This window comes from Anarhichas minor, unplaced genomic scaffold (genome assembly GCF_050575085.1).
Source record: "Anarhichas minor isolate MPS153535 unplaced genomic scaffold, ASM5057508v1 ptg000051l, whole genome shotgun sequence".
Classification (NCBI taxonomy): Eukaryota; Metazoa; Chordata; class Actinopteri; order Perciformes; family Anarhichadidae; genus Anarhichas; species Anarhichas minor.
In genome coordinates, this window is record NW_027466497.1 from 3,488,453 (window position 1) to 3,510,000 (window position 21,548).

Consider the following 21,548-nt stretch of genomic DNA (forward strand, 5'->3'; position numbering starts at 1 on the left):
TCTATTGTTGGTAGAGCTACAGACATGTCACTAACTCATTGTTAATGTGTGTCTGTGTTACAGTGTTAGTGGAACAAGCCTCTGAGTCGACCTGGCTGACACTAAACTCCACCACCATGCATCTCTGGAGTGCTGACGTGGTACCACACCTGCTCCAGACACACTAACCGCAGCCAGGGGTTCACCCGATGGCCGCCCAGCCTCGCCAAGCCTCAGCTTGCTCAGTGCTCAGTGCACCCTTCACCCATCGCTGCGATGAAGACCGCCAGCCGCACCCAGCCCCGCAGCAGTCCTCCGCTGGTCCAGATGAGGCGCTACACACCCGGGGTGTATCCTTTCCTGTTCCCGTCGATCATCAGCTCCCTGCCACAGCTGCCGCCACCATCCCAGCAGAGGCTGCAGATGCAGCAGCCGTCCAGCAGCGGCAGCACACCCTCGCCTGTTGGTGAGTACTCACCGCTGCTGCACTGATACTGGCTGTGCATGCCTTGTCCCAAAGGCACAGTCATGAAACCTGACAAACACTGTATGTAAACAGGCAGCTTTGTGATCAGTGATGTCGCCTCTCAAATGGAAAGCCCTTTGAGCTTTACCTTTAACTGCTCTCGTGGCATCACCCTAGTGGTGAATGGTCGTGTAGCATTTTCATTCAGGGGACCGGAGTTTGTGTCCTGTCACAGACCTATGATTGACGTATTAACGGTAACCACAATGTGCCCTAACCATAACCATATCGTAGTTGCCAATGCGCAAATATCGTAAAAAACTGGATGTAATCCAGTGTCTTGTGGATTCGTTCAGTACTTGTGGCTTCAGAGGTGCTCAGTACATGAATGAATACTAAACTAAATCTGTAGCACTGAATCCTCAAAGTTTGAACAGAGACAAGCCACATGCAGCTTTTCCGGCTTCAAAGTCTCATGTCCTGTAGATTTGTATAGAACGTTAAAGTCTTGGAAAGGAATTGCAACTCCCAAATGGACAAGTGACTGGTTCAATTTATATACATGAAGAGTGTGTACATAACTGAGGCCGACGCATCAAAGTGTGTTTCCAGGTGTTGGGGAGTACTACTGCATGTGAAATAAAGTTGTATTAAGCAATTTTTGTCTCCAGAGGGAGGTGTGTGAACTCTGAGAAATGTCCTCAAGTCACTTGAGTCAGCATTGTTTGGGACCGAAGACTAGAAGTTTGAAAGTGAAATAAAAATCTGGAGGTGTTGAGTTAGAAAGAAGTGAGCTAACCAGACCTTAGGGCTACATTAGCTGCTAGCATAACCCACCCAATCTCTGAGATCAAGTTGCATTGTGGGTAATATAGGCACTGTGTCTTGACTATAGAGAAGAATGTGTTGTTCTTTGTGTGAACTCCCCAGTTTCTTCACTTACTAAATTTAGTATGATGAAATCTATATTTCTCTCTGAACTTTAATGAACTCAGATATCTGGATTTTTTTCAACAACACTCTAAAAACACTGAGGTGTGTTTTAAGAAGCTTTAAAAAGGGGCACATTGAGATTGATTAAGACGAGCTGCAATATACAAAATGTGAAGGACTTTGTTCGGAGATGAAATTAATCAGACAGAACATGACGATAACAATCTCAGACAGCAGTCAGTAATCCAGCTGCACGGCTGCTGGATCACTTCCCCACTGTTAGTGGCCCCCGATGTCTCCCGCTACTGTAGCAATATTTTGACACACTCTGGCTTGTGTTGCCTCAGCGCTGCTGTTTTCAACTTTCAGCTCCTCGTATTTACTCCCTCTCGTTTCCTCTCACCTCCCTCCACCACCTCAAAAATCTGCTCTGACATGAAAACCAGCAGGCAGGTTCACCCAGGGGGGTTTGCTCTCCCAGTGAGAAGCTCAGGTGTGTGCAGCTCTGTGTGCTGCTGAACTCTGAAGTGTAAATAGACACAATGCAGAGAGTCAGTTTCAATATTTGTCGTTTTTTTGTTGAGCAGAGTTTTTATTGCTGTTGAGAAATTGCCTCATTTGACTAATTAAACACACGCCAAATATGAAAATTGTATCATCTCATCCATATTAGCAGTAAACAGTATTCATACAGTTTACAGTGTAAACTCTTGATTGGTATTTTAGCCTTTAATTGCAGCATCTGCAGAGGGAACCAGGCCTTTATTTAAAACAGGTTTGTTTGCTTGTTTAAAAACATTGTGAATGCAAAGCTGTCTTGATTCAGCAAAACGTAATGCCTTAATACAAACACAGCTGTCAGCTTGCCAGCTGTCAAAACTGTTCCTCATATTTTTATTTCATTAAGTTCTGTTCAGCTGTTTGTTCGTTTGGTGTTCAGTTATTATCAGTAGTGTTTCCTTTCAGATATTTTTTTATTTTGTAGTATCGCATTAAAAAAAGTTGTATACTGAAGTGGAAAATTTTAATGAAACTTTCTCAATTAATCAAAAAAGTTTTCAATCTGACTTGTGGTGGTTTTTGCCTTTGTCAAAAAAGAGTAGATGCACTAAACGGATTTTCCAAATAACTTCTGATGTAACAGATGTTTGACTCCCATGACTGATCAGCTGTTCCCGCTGTCGCTGTCTTCTTTATATATTTATATTGTCTTCATCTCCAGACAGCATGAAACATGGCCAATATTAGCCCAATGTAACTCATTCCTGAAACCTGCTCATTTAACAGGCAGCCTAGTTTATTTGCTCCAAGTTGAAGGAAATGCACCAAATTTGCATTTCTTTTTTGCGACATTTCAAAGGTTTGGTAAAATTTGCTGGACAATTCTGCAATTGTTTTTTGGCAAACCGAATAAAATCTCCTGCGACCCACCTGTGGGTCCCGACCCAGTTTTATGGGAATGACTGCCGTAGACCTTTTCACCAGAATAATGGTCTGAAGAGGATAAACTAATTATATATTTCACAAGAAAGGATTTTTTTTTTGAGGAATCTAACCAGATCCCTGACCCTGGTAATCCTTTTGTGACCTCTTTGATCCCACTAGTGACCCCATTCGGGGTCCTAACCTTTAGGTTGGGAATCCCTGATTAAGATCACTGAGTTCAATCAAAGGGACAGATGATTGCGTCTTCATATTGCAAGTACACCTACAGTACAGTCAAACATATCAAAAGTGTTTCGAGTTTAAAAATACCAATGCACAAAGTCAGTTCCTGCATTTGAAAGCAAGATGAAAAGAATATCAATATGTTAATGTGATCTGGCCTTGCTGACTGGGGCAGGACAGTGTGTAGGCATCAAATATAGCACCATAAATATAAAAAAAACAACAACAAAAAGTAAAGAGTACAGATGCTGTCTTCTCCTTGATCATCCTTTGGTGTGTGAAACAGACTAAAGTAGAGACTGTGTTATTCTCAACATTAGAGACAAAAGAATAAGTCTGATACAGATATGTCTGAACACGTCTGAACTTTGGACATCAAGAAAAAAAACATGAAACAAACAGTAAGGTAATGAGCGCTGCTGCTGAATGGAATTTGTGGATTCACACAAATGATGTGGGACGTCGCAGCGTCTCCTGGGGACAGACTCAAACACTTGCTGTTGTTGGGTCAGCGGTCCGGTTCGCCCCGCCTGCTGCCTTCTACCTCCACTGGGAGACTCACAGAGGAAAATTAACTCCACTGCAAACACCACATACCTCCTGGGAACTCCAGTGACCCAGTCAACATCACTGAGGGGTGCGTGAGAGTGTGAGTATGTGTATGTGTGAGTGAGATAAAAAGACAAAGGAAATATTATAATCAAGCAACAGTGTTTTGGAACATTCTCTTTCAAAAATCATAACAATTAATTGTCCCTTTTATTTCCTTCATGTACTGTAACTATGTTTCTGTGTTTGAACTTATTTTTCCATGCAGCCATTTGCTTCCATTCATTTTATTGTTATGAGCTAAAACAGACTTTTCAACTCAATCTACACGTATTTTACCGTACTGTTGTGGCTTAAACAAGTCAAGCAGGTCTGCATATTATATTTTTTCATGTTGTACAAAAATTTATGGAAACTAATGACTGCTTCAAAGTAAAAAAAAAAAAAGATCCATAAATCTGATATATAGTTTATATGATTTGCAGTTAAAAAGCTAAAACTTGTACGTAGCAACACACTGATATGTTTTATTAAGGAGCCTCAAACTTCCCATCCATACTGTGTCCGTGTATTCTGTCCATGAAACCTTGAAACGTGATGCTGAAGGTTTGTAAGAGGTTTTTTTGTTTTCTTGGAAGATATCAGAGGACCCGTTGTTTGAGGATATGTTGCTGTAAATTGGCTGTTTGTCAGATTATCAGTTTATAAAGTTACAAAAATGTACAAATAAAGGCTGACACCAACTAGTTACATTGCTCATTAAAGACCAGTAAAAACACTTTAAACCAAAATATTGGTCAGCTAAACAACATCAAAACCCGAACCCATTACATGCGTCATTAGCAGATTGTAAAACAGTACAAAAAAGCATCACACAATGTCATGTCAGCGAGCTGGTTAATAGATCCTGTCATCCACACACTTCCAGCCGTCCACCCATCTGTCGCATCTCCTCCCCATACTCTCCTCCCATATGGCCTTGAGGGGTACTTCCAACCTGGCAGTGTCCTACCTGCACACGACCCCAACAGATTATCAAAGCCTTCATCTGACAGGGGAACGTCGACACGCTCCTCATCTTGACTGCTCCATCGCCCAGGAAATGTTTCTTTCTCTCTTCTCCCTGAAATCCACTTGGCAGCGTCAGGCCTCCAGCAGAGAGAGCGACCTGTCAGTATTTGAAGGTAGTGAATGTTTTTCAGGTCAATTTCTTAGATATGAGTTTGAAGGAGCCGGCTACATCACTAGAAGGTTCCGAAGGCCGTTATCATATGTTCACATGGTTGATCACTGATACGAATAGAAGAAAACAACGTCAACCTCTATGGGCAGCAGTAATCGCGAGGAAGAACTAAGATGACGCTGTAAAAAGAGCGACAAAGTCGTCTTGGAATGTTGGTTGGGGATGATGGATGGGTCAGACTAACACCAGACTCTCAAGGTTCGTGTTCTGTGTGAAACTAAAAGTCAGCATTGACTTATTTCATCTAACTTTGGTTACGGAACTTACGCAGCACTTATTTTAAAGTTGTTTTCTTTTAATCCACAATGCAAAGTCTCACTTTCATAACATGGCAGGCACACTTTGGCCCTTCTGAAGCATTAGAATGTCAGTGAAAACCACTGATGGTGCCGATTCAATTGGCTGGTGACATTGGAAATGGGTGTCATAGAAAGATGTTGTGTAATACTGTAAGACAAAAAAATGCAGATCGTTTTTAAAGTGTCCCAGTCCTTCTGTATATCCGGTTTTTATTGAAACACCAGAAGTGTGAATTTTTAGGTCCTTTGAGCAGCTGAAAGTCTTTAATGTGAAACATTGCGTCATTGTCAGTTCCTTAATAAATACCAACTAGAACGACAAAGTGGACAACTAAAAATAATGAATAAATAAAAACAACAGGGAGAAAGTCAGAGTAACTTTTTATAATATCTTAACACAATGAAAAAAACATCAAAGACGCGTTTAGAATTAAATCGGTGAATGAAAACAGTATTTCCATAATTAAAAAAAAGAGAGAGAGAAACTAAACATGATCCACCGTTTCGTCCACATCGGCTTCAGTTGTGCTGACTGTGTGAGGAGTTTTGAAAAAGTGAACTCGGCATTGATAAATAATTCCAATCACCTCCGTTGCATCTTGGATAAATAACAGATGTCTTTTTGACAGTGACAGTAGCTGTTCTCTTTAAGATGATCATTTACTGGAGGTCACCTTTTTTTTTTTTTAATCCACGATCGCATCTTTCCCAATACGTTAAACCAACATTGCTGCACGTCACCTTTTAAGCAGCAGACACACGTCACACAGATTATGATGCACGAGCTGAGGAAGCGACGTCAGACAATATTCATAATGCAACTGCAGAAGGAGGAAGCTTACTCTAGTAATAAACCCATCTGTGCAGCAGTGAGTCAGGCCTGAGACCCGCTTCGTGATACAAACGCATGGACATACATTGTACACAGTGTTTGCTTTAACGCTGTCTTTGCTCCTCTCACTTAACATGCTGATACAACATGTCTGTGCAGCAACCGATGTTAAAAAAGACTCAGCTGTCAGGCTGCTCTCAAACTTGGCAATTGCACACTCGCACCTTCCCCCCCCCCAGTTGCATCCCCTCCTCTTTCGCTACCCTTTCCTTTGTCTGCCTCGCTCATTTCAAGTCACTGTCTGCCTGACTGTCTGTCAGTGTTTCCCTGTTGTTATTTTAGAATCCATCGCAGGGTATTTAGGTCACATGCGGTTTCTAGCCCTGGCAAGGTATGAATAATGCAGACTTCTCTCATTACACCATGTGCTAACCCTCTGGATTGAAAATCAATGTGCACTCAAGTGGCTGGCGAATGAATGGATCTACCTCGCCAGCCGCTCCGCCAAAAGAGGAGCGAGGAGAGCGAGGGCTTCATCTCGTGGTGTACCCTAAAGGTTTTAACAGCATTTTTTATTTTAACAGGTTCCAAGCCTTTACAAAATACAATATGCTTTTCATCTGCTGACTGCGAGGGGCGGCGTGTCTTCGTTCACTGAGGGCTGAATGTGATGAGAACAAGGCTCGTGGAACAAAAAAAGAAAGAAGTACGGGAATGATTATTGGTCACCGGTTAGCATAGAAGAACGTCTGAAAACCAGACCATTGTCGGGGCCGTATGACTGATTGAAGAAGGGGCTGGGAGGTTTTTTTACCCCCACTGTTTCCAACCTCTCAGTGCACTCCCTCCTACAGTTCAACCATAGTTCACATTGCCAGGAGTCTCCTCAACCCCCCCCCCAAGCCCCACCTTCCCCATGTAGCATTTGGAGAATCCTTTGCATATGCTGTCGCACATTCCACACATATCCTAAAACGTGTTTATGACATGATCCACAGTTTGTCTCGAGTTTTGGAAAGGTGCCCGAGCTGCTGCAAGCAACACCGGTTACCCACTGTGATCACATCGGCCATAGGGGGGGGTTTAATGGTGAGTTTTTTTTTTTTTGGTTTTTTTAATGGGAGAGACCCCCCGACATCTGGCACACATCTGGAGCTGTTTAATGAGAGGCTCAGTCTGCCTGACACTTCACTTCGAGCCCACCATCAATCCGCTTCAGTCTGGAGTTGTCAAGATACTTCAACCCTCATCTCCTCTCTGGCGAAAGCCCAACGATGTCGATACATGAATGATAATACCTGCGAGGGGAAAATAAAAAAAAACTGTGCAAAACTAATTGGGGAAAGCTTCAATTTGGAAGTACAGCTTGTGGTGTTTACTCCCCAAAGCAATAAGCAACCTGTGATGCGAGGCGTCTTGATTACAGAGCTTACTGTAATTTATTGATATGATTTCATTGCAGACCGAGGGCTTTTTCTACACCGCGTTTGTGTCTTTCAGCCTTGAGGATTTGTTCCATGACAGGTAAAAGATTGTTGCTGGGACTGAATCCAAGCTCATTTTAGATTTATTTTTTGGAGAAAAATAAATCTGACTTCTTAGTCAACAAACAAACTGGTACAATTCTTAATGCAACGCTAGTGTTTTGTGGGAGGTAAATATCCAAATGCACATCTTAACTGATGGCCTCCCCTGCCAGTGGTCACAGCGCATTCTCCATGGTAGCCGCCCCTAAATCAAGAAAATGGCTCCTTTTGTATGTTCATTAATAGGCACAACATGTGTCAATACAAAACCCCAACTATTCTTTGAATGGACTTTGATTGAAAGTCGGCCTTTTTAACAGCGACATTCTTATTCTCGGTCTGTAGCAGCTTGTCTAGCTGTCCACGCTCTTATTTATTACCCCTTGAAGATGAGACAATGAAAAAGCAGTTCTCAGAGCTGTGTTTGCATTGAGAGGCCCGCAGCACAAAGCAGCCGGAGAACATCTCATTGTTCGACATGGCCAGCAGAGATGCGGCTTGCTTCAAAGATCGCTTCTTTTTCGGTGGTGGTGGGTGGTAAGGGAGTGGAGGAGGGGCTCCGAAAACTAACCGGGAGGAGTGGATTTCATCACAGGAAGGGATGTGGGGGCAGGGAACGAGATGGAGATCCAGGAGTCAAACGCAGGCCAACGTGAACTTTCCAGAGCTAAAATTGGTTCACATCTATAGGAAGCTTTACCATACTCAGGTTTGTGCCCTGAGGATGCGAACACTCTGGAAGATGGCCAAGGCTTGAGATTTAGACAAATGATCACAGGAAGTGTATCCTGCTGTTGCAACTGAGGTTTTTATAAGAGCCTCAAGTGGCAACGCAAGTAGTCTGGTAGTCGCGGCAAAACGAGGCGCAAAGTCCAGTTTTCACAGTGTTTCCTTTCATTTAGTTTGGACTCAGAAATAGAAAAAGGAGTTTGGAAATGAGTTGGTATTCTTACGCTACCCACAAAGGAGCTATTTAACGTGTGTCCGTGAGTTGTGTGCATGAACCTGTAATGATGAGGCAGAGAGCCCAAGTCTGCACTCAGAGATAAGTTGGACGGATGTTTGCTCTCATTCATAGAGAGCCAGAGTGCTTTACTCTGCTAAATGGGCTACGGATACTCCACAACATGAAGCCAGACTCTGAAATACACACAGAGATGGAAAAACATGGAGGTATCAATGGAAAGGCAAACACATATAAGCAATGTGCACACACACACACACACACACTCATATGAGACTGCAAATTGACTGCAAGTAAATATATTGAAAGGATAATACAACTTGGGTCTTATTTTCATAGTTTTGTCCACAATTAGTAATAATAGCCCTGTACTTACCAAGTATGTTCCTGGGATTATGGCAACATTTCTACAAATTTAAAATAACCCCCCAAACTTCTGTTGTAATCTATTACATTTTCCAGACCGACTTCCTGCTTCAACTTCGATCTACCAAAGTTGTGTCGTCGCATACTTTTCCTGTGCAAAATGTGATTATTTCCCATAAGGCGGCAAACTTCCGGTTCTGAAAAGTGAAGCCAATGCAGAGGGGCCTTGAACTTGCATTCTTATATCTGATCTATATCTAACAGCCAGAAAATGGCGACTCCTCCAGTTGGTAAAAATAAAGTCAAATTGTATTGAAGTCTATGAGAAAATTACCCTACTTCTCACTTGATTTATTACCTCAGTAAATATTGTAAACATTAGTTTATGTTCTCAATCACTAGTTCAAGTCTTCTTCTATACAGCATGATATTCATTCAGTAAATTATGGTCCCACTTAGAGTAAAATGGACCATAAAGCAGGGTACGCTTTAGGGCGTGGCTACGTTGTATTTGACAGGTCAATACCACAACGTTGTTCGTTCTGGGAGTTGTCCGTGTTTCTGTCTTATAACTGTATCTCTTTCATGAACAGAAAACACACTGTGAAAGTCAATTGTAACATTTTTGGCGCCTAAAAGTGTTATTCAGCGTTCGGTTATATTTAGCTCCACCCTCTAGTGTCACTTCTGGTTGCAAAAAGCCAAGATGGCGACTGCCGAAATGCCAAACCCAAAAGGGCTTTAAAATGACAGTCCACATACCAATGGGTGACTGCGTCCACTTCTTAAGTCTATATTGCTGATACAATTGGTTGCATGAACGTTGGATGCGTTACACACTGAGCTCCACCCTTACTTTCTGTTTCGCTACATAAAAGCCATCCCACATAGGAGATGATATAAATCATGTGAATGTAAATGCTGATATGAATGTAAATTGCAGGGGAATACTGGGCTGGAGTCTTCATTTAATGCCGATCTATGTCCCTGATAAACAATGAAGTAAATATAGAGATCAAATTTCTAAGTGTGAAGAAGGCCAGTTCCCACAGGGCCATGCTGTCTCTGCTGTGATTCTTCACGCTGTGGCGTACACACTGAGCGCTTGTGTTTGCTGTGCGTCTGCCTCGGTCGAGCCCTTTGTGTCGCCACAGCGCTGTATTTGGCCCCTGGTCACAACTTAGCTCCTAGCTCATCAATTACAGTAGGCTGAGCGCACTCAGCGAGTGTTGGGCGACTGAATGCGTGCTTGTTGGTACAGTGGTAGGCTGAACAGATAGCATTATCGGGACTGGAGGGGCATCACATAGAGGCGGCTTTCTTCAGTCTCTTCATTTGCTGCTTGGCTTCAGGTTCCTGGCCTCCACCAGGACACACAACCCATGAACAGATCCCTGTAATCGAGTGAGTTTGTCTTGGGGGAAGGCCAGCAGACTGTGGAGTCCTTTTTTTCTTTTTTTTTGGGGGGGGTTGAGAACACGAACAAAAGGTTGTTTATGTGTGGAGGCTGTTCTCTCATACAGGGAGCTGGGTTAGCTGTGTCCGTTTGTGCCGATGCAGGCAGGCAGGCTTTGAAAGGCGCTAAGCCACATACTCCTGGGTTCTGTTGAACAGCGGCAGCAGCACGACTGATTAACAACCGCTGGATGTATGGAGCTGAGGCAGAAAACAGCCGAGAGAGACAAAAGACAGACGAAGAACAAACAGCTCAGTGACAGATTGGTAGTTTCACACGCAACAACATTGTACTCGGCTGCTTCAACATCATTTTAAAAAGACGTTAAATGATTTCAATGAGTAATGACAGACAAGGAAACAGAATACAAAGAAATTATATATTGGCTGGTTATTGATTGAAGATGATTTTGCATGCAATTTTTATGTCAGGACCATAGAAATAGTATAGGAGTAGAGGAGACATTGAACTGTTTTCTGTGCTCATTTGACTGGTACAACAGTAAATGGCGATTGTTGTTAGTCGTTATGGTGACAACACACGTCAGTGTGTGTTGCTGCAGCTCAGCGTAGACAGCGGACGCACCTCCAGAGACAAATGGCTGGCTAGTTGGCTAGCTTGTTCTTTATCCGGGGCGATGGGAGCATTTTCTGTAAACAGTGTTAGCATTATAGCCAGCTAACTAACCAGCTGTAGGTTAGTAAGATAGCTAGCTTGCTAATTCCACCATCTCTTAATGCTGCACTGGTTTCAGAAAATAAGCCGGACAAAGTTGTCCCTCATCTGGTGATAGCAATGTGCTTTCCTAAGCTGTGACATCAGCTGTATTCCTATTCTACCACTATGGTCAGAGCAATCTCACAGAAGAAAAACCTTACTTGTTCAGTCAAGCTATTTTCTATCAAAGAAATAATAAGTCCCTTTATTCCCCCCCTCTTACTCTCCCTCCAGAGCTCTCTTGATGCCTTCGGCAAAAGACCTGACCCGGTGGATCTGTAATGGAAACCCCCTCCCCCATACCTTTCCAATATCAGACTTGAGAGGGTTGTGTGCAACAATATTGTCAACTTTTTTGAAACTGACAATGTTTGCACAGGAGTAAAAGTAGGCAGGATTTGAACTTTTCTCTCAAGCTTTTTCATTCTTCACACAGCTATAGTTCCCATCAATTTCCGGGTGCAACACCGTGTGCAGAGACTGTAGAAAAGTGTCTGTGCACCATTATCTGTTACATTTGTCAATACTAAATTCACTTCAACTCTTCACACAGTCAGCACAACAGAAGTCAATGTGGACTGTGGATCCCTTTTCCTTGCTTTGACACAAAATGCATTCGGTGTACACAATTCTTTATCCTTCAACCTTTTTGTCTGTCAACTGTTTCACCTGTTGTCACATGACCAAATTTCCATACTTACTGACAAAGCTCCAGTTAAAAGCTCCAGAAAAGGCCAGTAAGTGGGCCTTGGGTAAAGATGATATTGCCAAAAGTTGTTCCCACGGTCAAACATTACCATTGATCCTCAAAGCATTTTTATGGAACAAAAATATATATATTTTATGTTGGGACCCTTTGGGGGTTGAGAACATCTGGTCTGATGTATAGTTCCAGTTCTGTATGACCGTTTTGGGGCATTTGACATTAAAATGTTATCGAGCTCTTTTTCCTAAATTAGGAAGACAAACTAAACGGTGAGCCAAAAAAGGGAAAATGGAGAATTGTAGGAAAGCAGGACTTTTGGAAGACAGCGAGCCAGAGAAGAGAAGAACTGGCTCAGCAGAGGGAAAGTGGAGGTGGGGGGGTGAAGGGATGTTAGCCATCCTTTGGGCAGGGCTCTAGTCCGGGTCATTGTTGGACCTCAGGAAGGCCCTTCTGCATTCCTGTCCTCTGGGTGACCCCTCCTCTAGGCCCACAAGACTTATTGGAGTAATCAGCCCCTGTCAGCACCTTGGTTATGCTGCATGGACTCAATCCAGTAAATGTGAATGGGACGTGTAATAGCACCTGATGAAAAGTACGTTTGTTTGTACTGAAAGGAGTCCCTGCGAGTTGTTTTTTTCCTTTTTGTCCGCTCTGTGTTTTGCTTTCTCCCCGTGGCCCTCTGTTTGTATCAGCAACAGGAAACGACTACATTTAGAGGGAAGATGAAAAAAACAATGTTTAGGCTTTCATGAACAGAATAAAGATGAGTAATACGTTTCAGCCAGATAGAGAATTGTATAAAGAGGAGAATAAATTGCAGTGCCAAAGTTTTTGTGCTGGGATTGCTGATAAAGACGCCAATGTAAATTAGTCAGTCAATGTGTCTATTCATCCTGTCTGGATCATAATATTTTGAAAACAACTGACTATTTTTCTCCTTTTCTCTGTTTTTATCCTCTTAGGAAACACTGTTTTGATTTTAGTGACCACTGCGGCCTATTTTTCACCACACTACAGCTCTAAAGATATGGGCAGATAGAAAGCAAGGCATATTTTTTACCTTACTTTATTCACATGAATTTGACCGCTGGACTGTTTCTGCAGTCATTTTTCTAAACATTCAATGTATCAAATGTGTTGACTGCTGTAGTTAGCTAACAATATGCGCCATGTTTGTGTCTGTGTGCCATCTATATGTCCGACTGATCTCACAACTCCCCAGAAATTCCAGGTCTATCTATTTTTTTCATTCAGTCCTGTTTTGATCTTTTGCTTATTATGGCCACCGGGATAAGCGTGAATTTTACGATCACGTTAAAACATTTTAAATGTAGATATGAAAACTCAGTTTCATTTCATGAACTGTATTTACAGTCATGCATCGTTCCTCTTCCTTTACAAGCAATCGCGTCTAAAATTTGCATTATGTCTTAACTTACCTTAATATTTCATATTGTGGGGCGTAACAAATACAATAAGTCAACACTCATACAATACACAATTAATGTAGACTTTGAGCCAAAAAACACACTTGATTTGCGATTGTGTTCGACAAAATTGAAGTTCTAATGTGGTTGTTGTAGACAGCTGCACTGATTAAAACAGAAGTGTATCTGCTCTTTCAGACATGTGTGAGTTAGACAGGAAAACATTGCTGGAATGTCTCTGGTGTAGACGGGGTGTTAAAACTAATATTTTATACAGGCAAATATTTTTTGATTACCAGACCTGGTAATGCTTCTTCTAATATATCCTGGAAGACACAAGCTATGTTTGCTTCTGATTCTGCTGCATTATTTGACTACTTGGGCAATAGCAAGAGATCCTAACAGTGAGTTAACAGTGGAGATTAGTGCAATTTATTAACAGCTAAAATCACAGTCCATATAAAGTGATCAGAATTTAAAAAACAGGGAAACAATGTGTTTATCTAATACTGTTGCCTTGTGCCTCATGAATGTACAGTCTGTGTTGTTATTGTATCACTGTGATGTGATGTTGGGAGTCCTTGTGGGGAGAAAACGGCAGAAAAAGAGCACGCTGAAAAGTATTGATTTTCTGGCACCGCCCTGCTCAGATTAAGAAATGCCAATACGAGGATTCCACCCCGACTCTCTGGTTCACGTCGAGTTCACATGTCATTTTCTATAATTCTGACAAAATCAAGATGCTTAACTGTGATGTAGTTAGCCATGCTGGGCCGCCCTAGGGCTTTCTGATTGAATTAGGCGTCTGTGTTCTGCCATTTGGTACCAGCCTGAAGTATTTCCAACACTTAATCGGGGCAGAAGTTATTTACTGTTTTCAAAGATGGGATTTAAGAAAAAAAAACAAAAAAAGAACAATGTTGCTGTTCATAAATTCAGCAATTAGGAGTCTCCCAGCTTTCTCACAGCTAATGTAATGTTTACTTTATCCTAACAAGCCATGCTGTGACTGCCTATGCACATAATGCATCAGCAGATTTTACATGGGATTTAGATTCTGAATGCCTGTTTGACTGTGACTGCAGTACAGTATATATACATAGCAGCTCCAACCAGTATTTCCAAAAAATTACAAAATTTGCTAGATAACTATCATAGCTAATGCATTTAGGTTAACTATTATTTATGTTACACACAGAGAAATATGAAGAAATCAACAAAAACATAAGACAGAATAGGATTGAGAAAGAAAAGGTGATGCAGCAAAAAAGACATAATCTTAAATGGATAGTTAATTGTTTGTGCAAATTCTCACATTTCAGACATTTTGACTTGTCACTGTAGGAACAGCATGCATATGAAACTGAGACAGCAAGAACAATACTAGAACCCTGAAACTGAAGCAGATAAATCCTAAAATATCAAAAATGTATTTCAGGAGGTGCTTTTGTTTCTTTTCCCCTCTTCGCCTGATACACCCTTGAGCGTCTAGACTCACTGGGCTTTTTAAGTAACTACAATGTAAACCCATCCGCGTCATCATTAGACGCTCAGAGAAAAAGCTCCAAGAGCGTGATGACACAGGTGAGAGGGAGGGAAGGACTTTCAAACAGAAGACTGCTGATCAGTCCCGTAGTGTTGCTTAAAGTTAGGTGTTTTCCGTTTCACTTAGATTACCCAACCCAACCATGTGTTTTTGTTTGAACGTCAACTACGTGTTTACTGCGACTGTAGAAGAGCTTTATACTTTGACGCACCAAGAATCGGTATGTGGCGAGTTGGGATGAGATCGTGTTGAGCTGACGCAAAAAGACACAATGTGTTATTAGCAAGCTTCAGAAGTTTTGCGTTTTTTAAATTTTGGACAGAGCCAGGCTAACCGTTTCCAACTGCTTCCAGTCTTTCTGCTAAGCTGTGCTAACAATGTTCTAACACCAACTTTGCACTTAATACACAGATTTGGGATTTATATTGATCTCCTCGTCTCAAACTCAGAAACAAAGTGAATAAACGTACCTCCCAAAATATGTCTATTAGATGTTTCATGCAACTGACTACAAGAAACCGAACTCGATTCAGTTTAGTATAATTTACTGAACAAAAGTTCCGACAGTCATTTTATTTTTATTGTCTTTACATTTCACCATGTTTTGATGAGTGTGTAAGCGCCAGTGTGTGTGTGTGCGTTCATGTTCGAGATGGCCATCAATAGAAAGAGAGTGGAGGGAGAGATTAGGCAACTTTGTGTGCTAATCCCTGTGAAATCACGGGCCCAGGGGGTGAGGTGGGGAGATAGGCGAGTGCCTCTCTGATCAGACGGGCTGTGGCTCACCGTGTGAAGCCGCCTGAATGCCCGGTAATCCCTCCCAGAGCCACAGAGAAGCCCGCCTGACTGATGGGCAGCTCCCCTCACTGCAAACACCCGGCTTCTGCCTCAACAGTTCATCACAGCAACGACTGGGAAGACTACGGGCGGGTTAAGGAGGTGAGGGCTGAGGTGATGGCTTAGTGGGGAGAGATGAGGAGAAGGTTGATTTCGCTGTCAAATAAGCAGATAAGTTACTTTGCTTTTGTCCAACAGTTCTGCTTCATTTCTGGATAGATTTAAAGTCAAATATGACCAAGTTACAATACTTGCGTCATAATTAACTACGTCTCTAGTATTGTAAATTGATGTAACACAACAGTAATTCATCTGAGACTCTCTCATAATCTCTCATAAAAAGTTGCAACACAAGTCATAGTCTGCACAATGCCTGGTGCTTTCTTTACAAGGATGTTGTCAACTCTTAACCCTGATTTTTCCACCACATTTTACCGTCTTCATCAGCAGTTGGAATGTATAGACTTCATGACATCAACCCCCTCTGGCAACTGAGCAAACTCCTTCTGCCGATAGAGACTGAGAGATGCAGTTGATGCAGTTTAAGTTCCAGACCTATATTTACGCCTAACACAGTAGGATCTCGACTGTAGCTGAGTTATGACTCACACAGGAGATCAAATGACTTATTAAAGTGCAGCAATACATCATAGGTTGGAATGCTTCGATGGGTTTGACACAGCGGTCATAAAACGCTAATTGTTGATTTAAAGGCAATGACAAAAGGGATATTTTGCCATTAACTCTAAAGGAATTGTTAGATAGTTTTTGACAGCTGGCATTTGGTAGGTTTCTTTGAGAAGGACTCATCCATGACCATAGACGTTTGACTCAGAGTTTAAACTGACAAAAATTAAAGGAAACCCAATTCTGAAACTTTTTTACGATACATTTTGAAGCCCCAACTTAAATGTAATTTCTTCTATATTACATTTGTCTTTGCCCTGGGGTTTGTTATATTCATCCCATCTATCCATCCATTTCTTGCTGCTGATCTGGTTGTCGGTCACAGTGGAAGCAAGCTTATCAAACAGGCCCAGACGTCCTTCTCCTCACCACCGTCATCCAGCACCTCGTGGGGGAATCACTTATTGTTCCCAGGGTAGATCGGATTTCTACTCCCTTTAGTGTGTTCTGGGTCTGTCGTCCACAGGGAGCTATTATCTATCAATTGTCTCAAAGTCAATGGTTTTTTTTGAATGGGTCTTTAGTTTGAAGTAAGTTCGGTGGTTAACACAAGCTTAAACGTTTTTGACGTCTTTGTTATATGCAATACGTCAGTGAATTTTGAAGCTTGTACTTGTTTAAAAGGCTCCTACAATGTGTTGATTTTTGCTGTCCCTGTGGACGAAAGTGGTTGTGTTTCCGAGCACAACAGTCCCTTTTTTAAGACAATAATAACTTTATAGAAATAGCCAATCTTCTCGCTGGTGGTCTTGTTTACGTAGGTCAAACTTCTGAAGAATGCATTGGCCCTTCAAAAATCATAAAAGTGATGCTCATTTGTGAAGATTATCTTGCTGAACAAAACAAGTAGGTATCATGAACTTGTGTTTTCCACAGGGCTTATTTTCTGCAATAATCCAAAATCCAATGAAAAAATCCAAATGGCTTTTAGAAGAGGGAACCAGTGCGATGCCAACTTCCGGGGTCGGCCTGCAAAAATACATCATCACTCTATTGCCCAACAAAGACAAAATCCACAAGTGTGGGATTAGGCCTATAACACTGGATCTGACCAATAACCAAGAAGTATATATATATATACACAATATAAACAAAACAAAAAAACATGAACACATTTCCAATAAAGCCTTTGCTGTAGAGTGAACAAACAAATTGTGTTGGACTGATGATGTTACATTGCATTATCGTTGATACAATATTTAGAAAAAAACACACCCACACACTCACACACATGCATGTGGCGACACACAGATACACGGAGACGCTCACGGACTTGATTGGAAATGAAAATGATCCGTCAGACCGTGTTTTGCAGGAGACAGAAAAGTAAACAATGGAGGCAGTCACATTAAGACACTTAGACAGAAGTGTAATTACTGCTTCTCCATCGACCCAAATTTCCAGCAGGGGACCCATTGCTGAGGGTACTTAGCTGTTAGGAGTAAATGAGCTCACTTTATTGCCTTCTAGTTTGTAATGGGTCTCTCTCCCATACCTCTGGCCAGTGGTGCACGTCTTTAACCAATCACAATCAGCCCGCGCAGTCGATGTTTATTAGCTATTGTCTTGTACTGAGCAGACAATAATGTGCACTTGACTTGAAATGCCCTGTCATGACCACGGGAGGCTTGTGCTTATAACTTCAACCCAGCGCAGTTCAATCTCTAACTGTGCAGCTGAGAGCCAGAGGTGGTTTATTACATCTGGCTTTTGTTTATAGGTTTGCTGGTCAAAAATCGACATTATATCTGCAGCACATACTTCTATTGCAGAGTGTGAGACAGTATGTGTCTTATATTTGAGGTGTTATGTGTAGCATTTTACCATCAATTCATTTGTACCACACGTATGGAATCACATTTTTTTTTTTTACATAAAGCATGCCCCAAAAAAAAGCAGGTTAGAAATCTTTCTTCCATTATTTTTCTAAATATGTTGTTTTGTTCATATTGAATAGTAGATGAAATGTAAAAGGCCTTTGTGTTTTTTAGCTTGAGTTCATTTCCAGTCAAGTATTCCAGGAGCAAACATGTTTCCCTTTAAACGTAATTGAGAATGCAGTTGAGTTGTATCGGCAACTATGTATATCTAGATTGTACTTGGTGTCAAGACTCTGCTGTCTGTTTTTAAAGCTATAAAATAGCTCGCAGGAGGATGTTGGTGTTGGGAGATGACAACCGGCTGCAGCAGAGACTGACTTGCGGACATGAGAGTAACAGATTTAATAAACTGCCCACTATGCAATGTGCAATCTCAGCTGGTCCAGAACACACCAACGCTGGAGCTGTCTGCATGAACTAGCTCCCCGACTTTGCATGATTAACATTCTTGGAGTTAACGGGTTCATGTGAAATGTGGTCTTAACTGTGAGAAATGAAAATGCAACACTTAAGCCACTTAAAACCCCTAATTTGCCTACAGCCGTTGAGAAAACAGGTACACAGGTTGAGTCCATGTTAGCAGCGGTTGTGGTCCCCACAGGATGAAACCTAATGACTTTTTCCTCTAGCGCCACCATGTGGTTGACATTTGTGGTTTTGGGAGAAACTTCTCAACAAGTGGACGAAAGGACTGCCATGAAATTCAATTTGTCCAAGGCTTTGTTTGAGTCTTCTGAGCAAGTGTTAGCATGCTAAACTAAGATGGCAACCATGACACCTGCTAAACATCAGCACGTTAACGTTGTCATCGTGAGCATGTTAGAATGTCTCAAAGCACTGCAGAGATTCATAGCTGTCATGAAATGTCTATCAAGCTCCGGCCACTTCATTATAAAAAGGAAAAGTTAATTTTTTTCTAAACTTTCTTTCCGAGAGCAAAACACTGTTTGTGTTATGCTCCTTTAAACTAAACTTTCTTGGTCCCAAAAGTAGAACTCAGACAAGACTGGCAACTGTTCACAGTGGATTAATTCAGAGCGACGGTTTGTAGGCGTAGAGCCTCAGAGTGGAGCAGGGCAAGCAGAGAGAGATGGACTGATGGCTGGGAAACAGACTGACGAGGTGCAGGATGAGGCAGGCAGACAGGTTATGGACCTGAGTCGCATTAACTCAAGGTTAGACAGGACTCAGGTTAACACAAAACTGAACTACGGCTTTAGTCTTGCCGAGGCGTTCGGACCACGTTGGTGAACTTAATGATCTGTCGGGAGTGTCGAGCCGGAGTGAATATATACTGCAGGAGCTCGATGAGTGGATGCGTTACAGGTGTGCAGGTGGATTGGCAGCAGGAGTGAGACACCCGACTCCTCACTCCTAACTTGATATCAATGTTGTTAAATTAAGTTAATTTTGCTGATTCATATTGTCATACATATAGTTAATACTTTCAAACTTTCAGATGGAGTAAACACTGTTTCTGTGTCTACAAAAAAAGCCCAGTTAAAATGATAATCCTACTTCTCTCTATATGAATGTTACTAGTCTCAGACAGTCTCCCATGTCCCGGATCCAGCCTCATGAATTGTTCATTTTGTTGTTGTCTCTTGTATTTGCTCATTAAGAAGATCATTTGCATTTGAATTTTTGAGATTCACACACCTGGCAGCAGTTTGACCCGTCGGAAACAGCTGAGGGTAGAAATCATCGATGTTAATGTAATTCAAACGGCAGCAGTGACAGCAACATTAATCATGATGGTCAATCAAATGGTCATGTGATTACAAAGAAAAAACAAACATAAACCAAAGTGAGCGATTCAAAGAGGTTACTGACCTGCAGCTCGTCCACAGCTTCATACTGCTGCCGTACGTTGTGTAGCTGCATTGTTTTTCATCTCCGTAAACAGCTTTTTATGCAACTAATGGATGTTCTCTATATTTCTGACAATTACCAGTACACTGAACACATTTTTTCTGCTTTTATTCTTCTTCTTCTTCTTCTTCTTCTTCTTCTTCTTCTTGGATCAAAAATAATTCACCAACGTCCCTGGTTAGGCTGCTACATACTTTGTTTTTTTATGACCTCCAATAATAGAAAGAATGGATTCTATTATATCGTAGACACACTAAACTTAGTTCAGGGCTATCGTTCTGTATTACAGCATATTATAATCCCATTTTGAGGCACATACTCATTTTCCTACTGAATAATAATGATACAAGTAAAATTACATTTGATTTGATGTTACTGATTATACGGTCGACCCAATGGAGGTTTTTAGAATCAGAAATATTGTATGAGGATTTTTGATCCAAGGAACATTAAATTCAGTTCACAACTGTTGAAGGAAAACAAATAAAATTGTGAAACAAACGAAAAACGCTGTGCAAACCGTCAGCTATGAGCGACGGGTCCAACATGAACCCAAAAATGATTTGGAAAAATGAAGCCAGCGCGTAAGCCCTTTAAACTTGCATTCTCTCCACAGGCCAGCAGGGGGCGACTCCTCTGGTTGCAAAAAGAAGTCTGATTGTATAGAAGTCTATGAGAAAATGACCCTACACTTCCCACTTGATTTATTACCTCAGTAACCATTGTGAACATGAGTTCATGGTCTCAATCACTAGTTTCAAGTGTTCAAGTGATTGTGGTTGTGATTGACAGGTCGCTACCCTACCAGAGCCGTATACGGCGTCTCTACGTCACTCCTTCGCGCTCCATATATGGTTCCTTCCGTTGACTGGTAAAAAAAAACAAGATGGCGACGGGCTGAAATGCCAATCTGGAGGTTTCAAAACCGTAGTCCAAAAACCAATAGTTGATGTCACTGCGACTACGTCCACATCTTATATACAGTCATTATATGTGTGCCTGGGCTCTCAACCCTTATCCACCCTGTACTTAACACCTTACAAATATACAATACAAATGTGTACTTTAAATAATGTTCTGATTATATCCACCGTAAAGTCACAAAGTGTTCATAATGATTCTTGTTGACTCAGTGCACTATGAAAAGCATTGTGATGTAAGTGCTGTAAAAGAGGTTTATACGGTCACCTTTCATGCTAACAACCCTCAATGTGCTTTTCTCAATCATAGTTTGCACCATTTTACAATAGTACTGCAGTTTAAGGGGGGGGAAATAGCTGTCCATAAGCGATCAACTGGCAGCATTGAGTCTGTGTTTTTATTATTGTTGAAATGTATTATTGTCTGAGCCCTTTGCAGAGTGAGAAGGAAGGGGACACAGAGAGCTCCCCTCGGGGTCAGGGGGTCACAGGGAGCCGGTGAACTGCAGGACTGTAACTGACTTCCTATGTTGTTATCAGACGGTGACTAAACCAAACACAGACACAGAATCAGTGGAAAGAGTTCACAGTGCAGTCTCCTGACAACTAGTCCAGTGTATTCTAATTTCAGTTTGACTAGCAGCGCTTTGGAGCATTCTTTTGAATCCTGCTGCC

At 41.7% G+C, this 21,548-nt stretch overlaps 1 protein-coding gene across 1 annotated transcript in view; it reads left to right on the forward strand.

Moving 5' to 3' along the window:
* The first annotated feature begins 255 nt into the window (after window positions 1-255).
* The window catches only part of LOC142972075 (retinoic acid receptor beta-like), an 87,201-nt gene continuing 65,908 nt past the window's right edge, over window positions 256-21,548 (forward strand). The window contains exon 1 of the mRNA XM_076112869.1: window positions 256-445. Within this exon, the coding sequence (XP_075968984.1) occupies window positions 256-445 (190 nt within the window). The remainder of the gene's footprint in view (window positions 446-21,548) is intronic.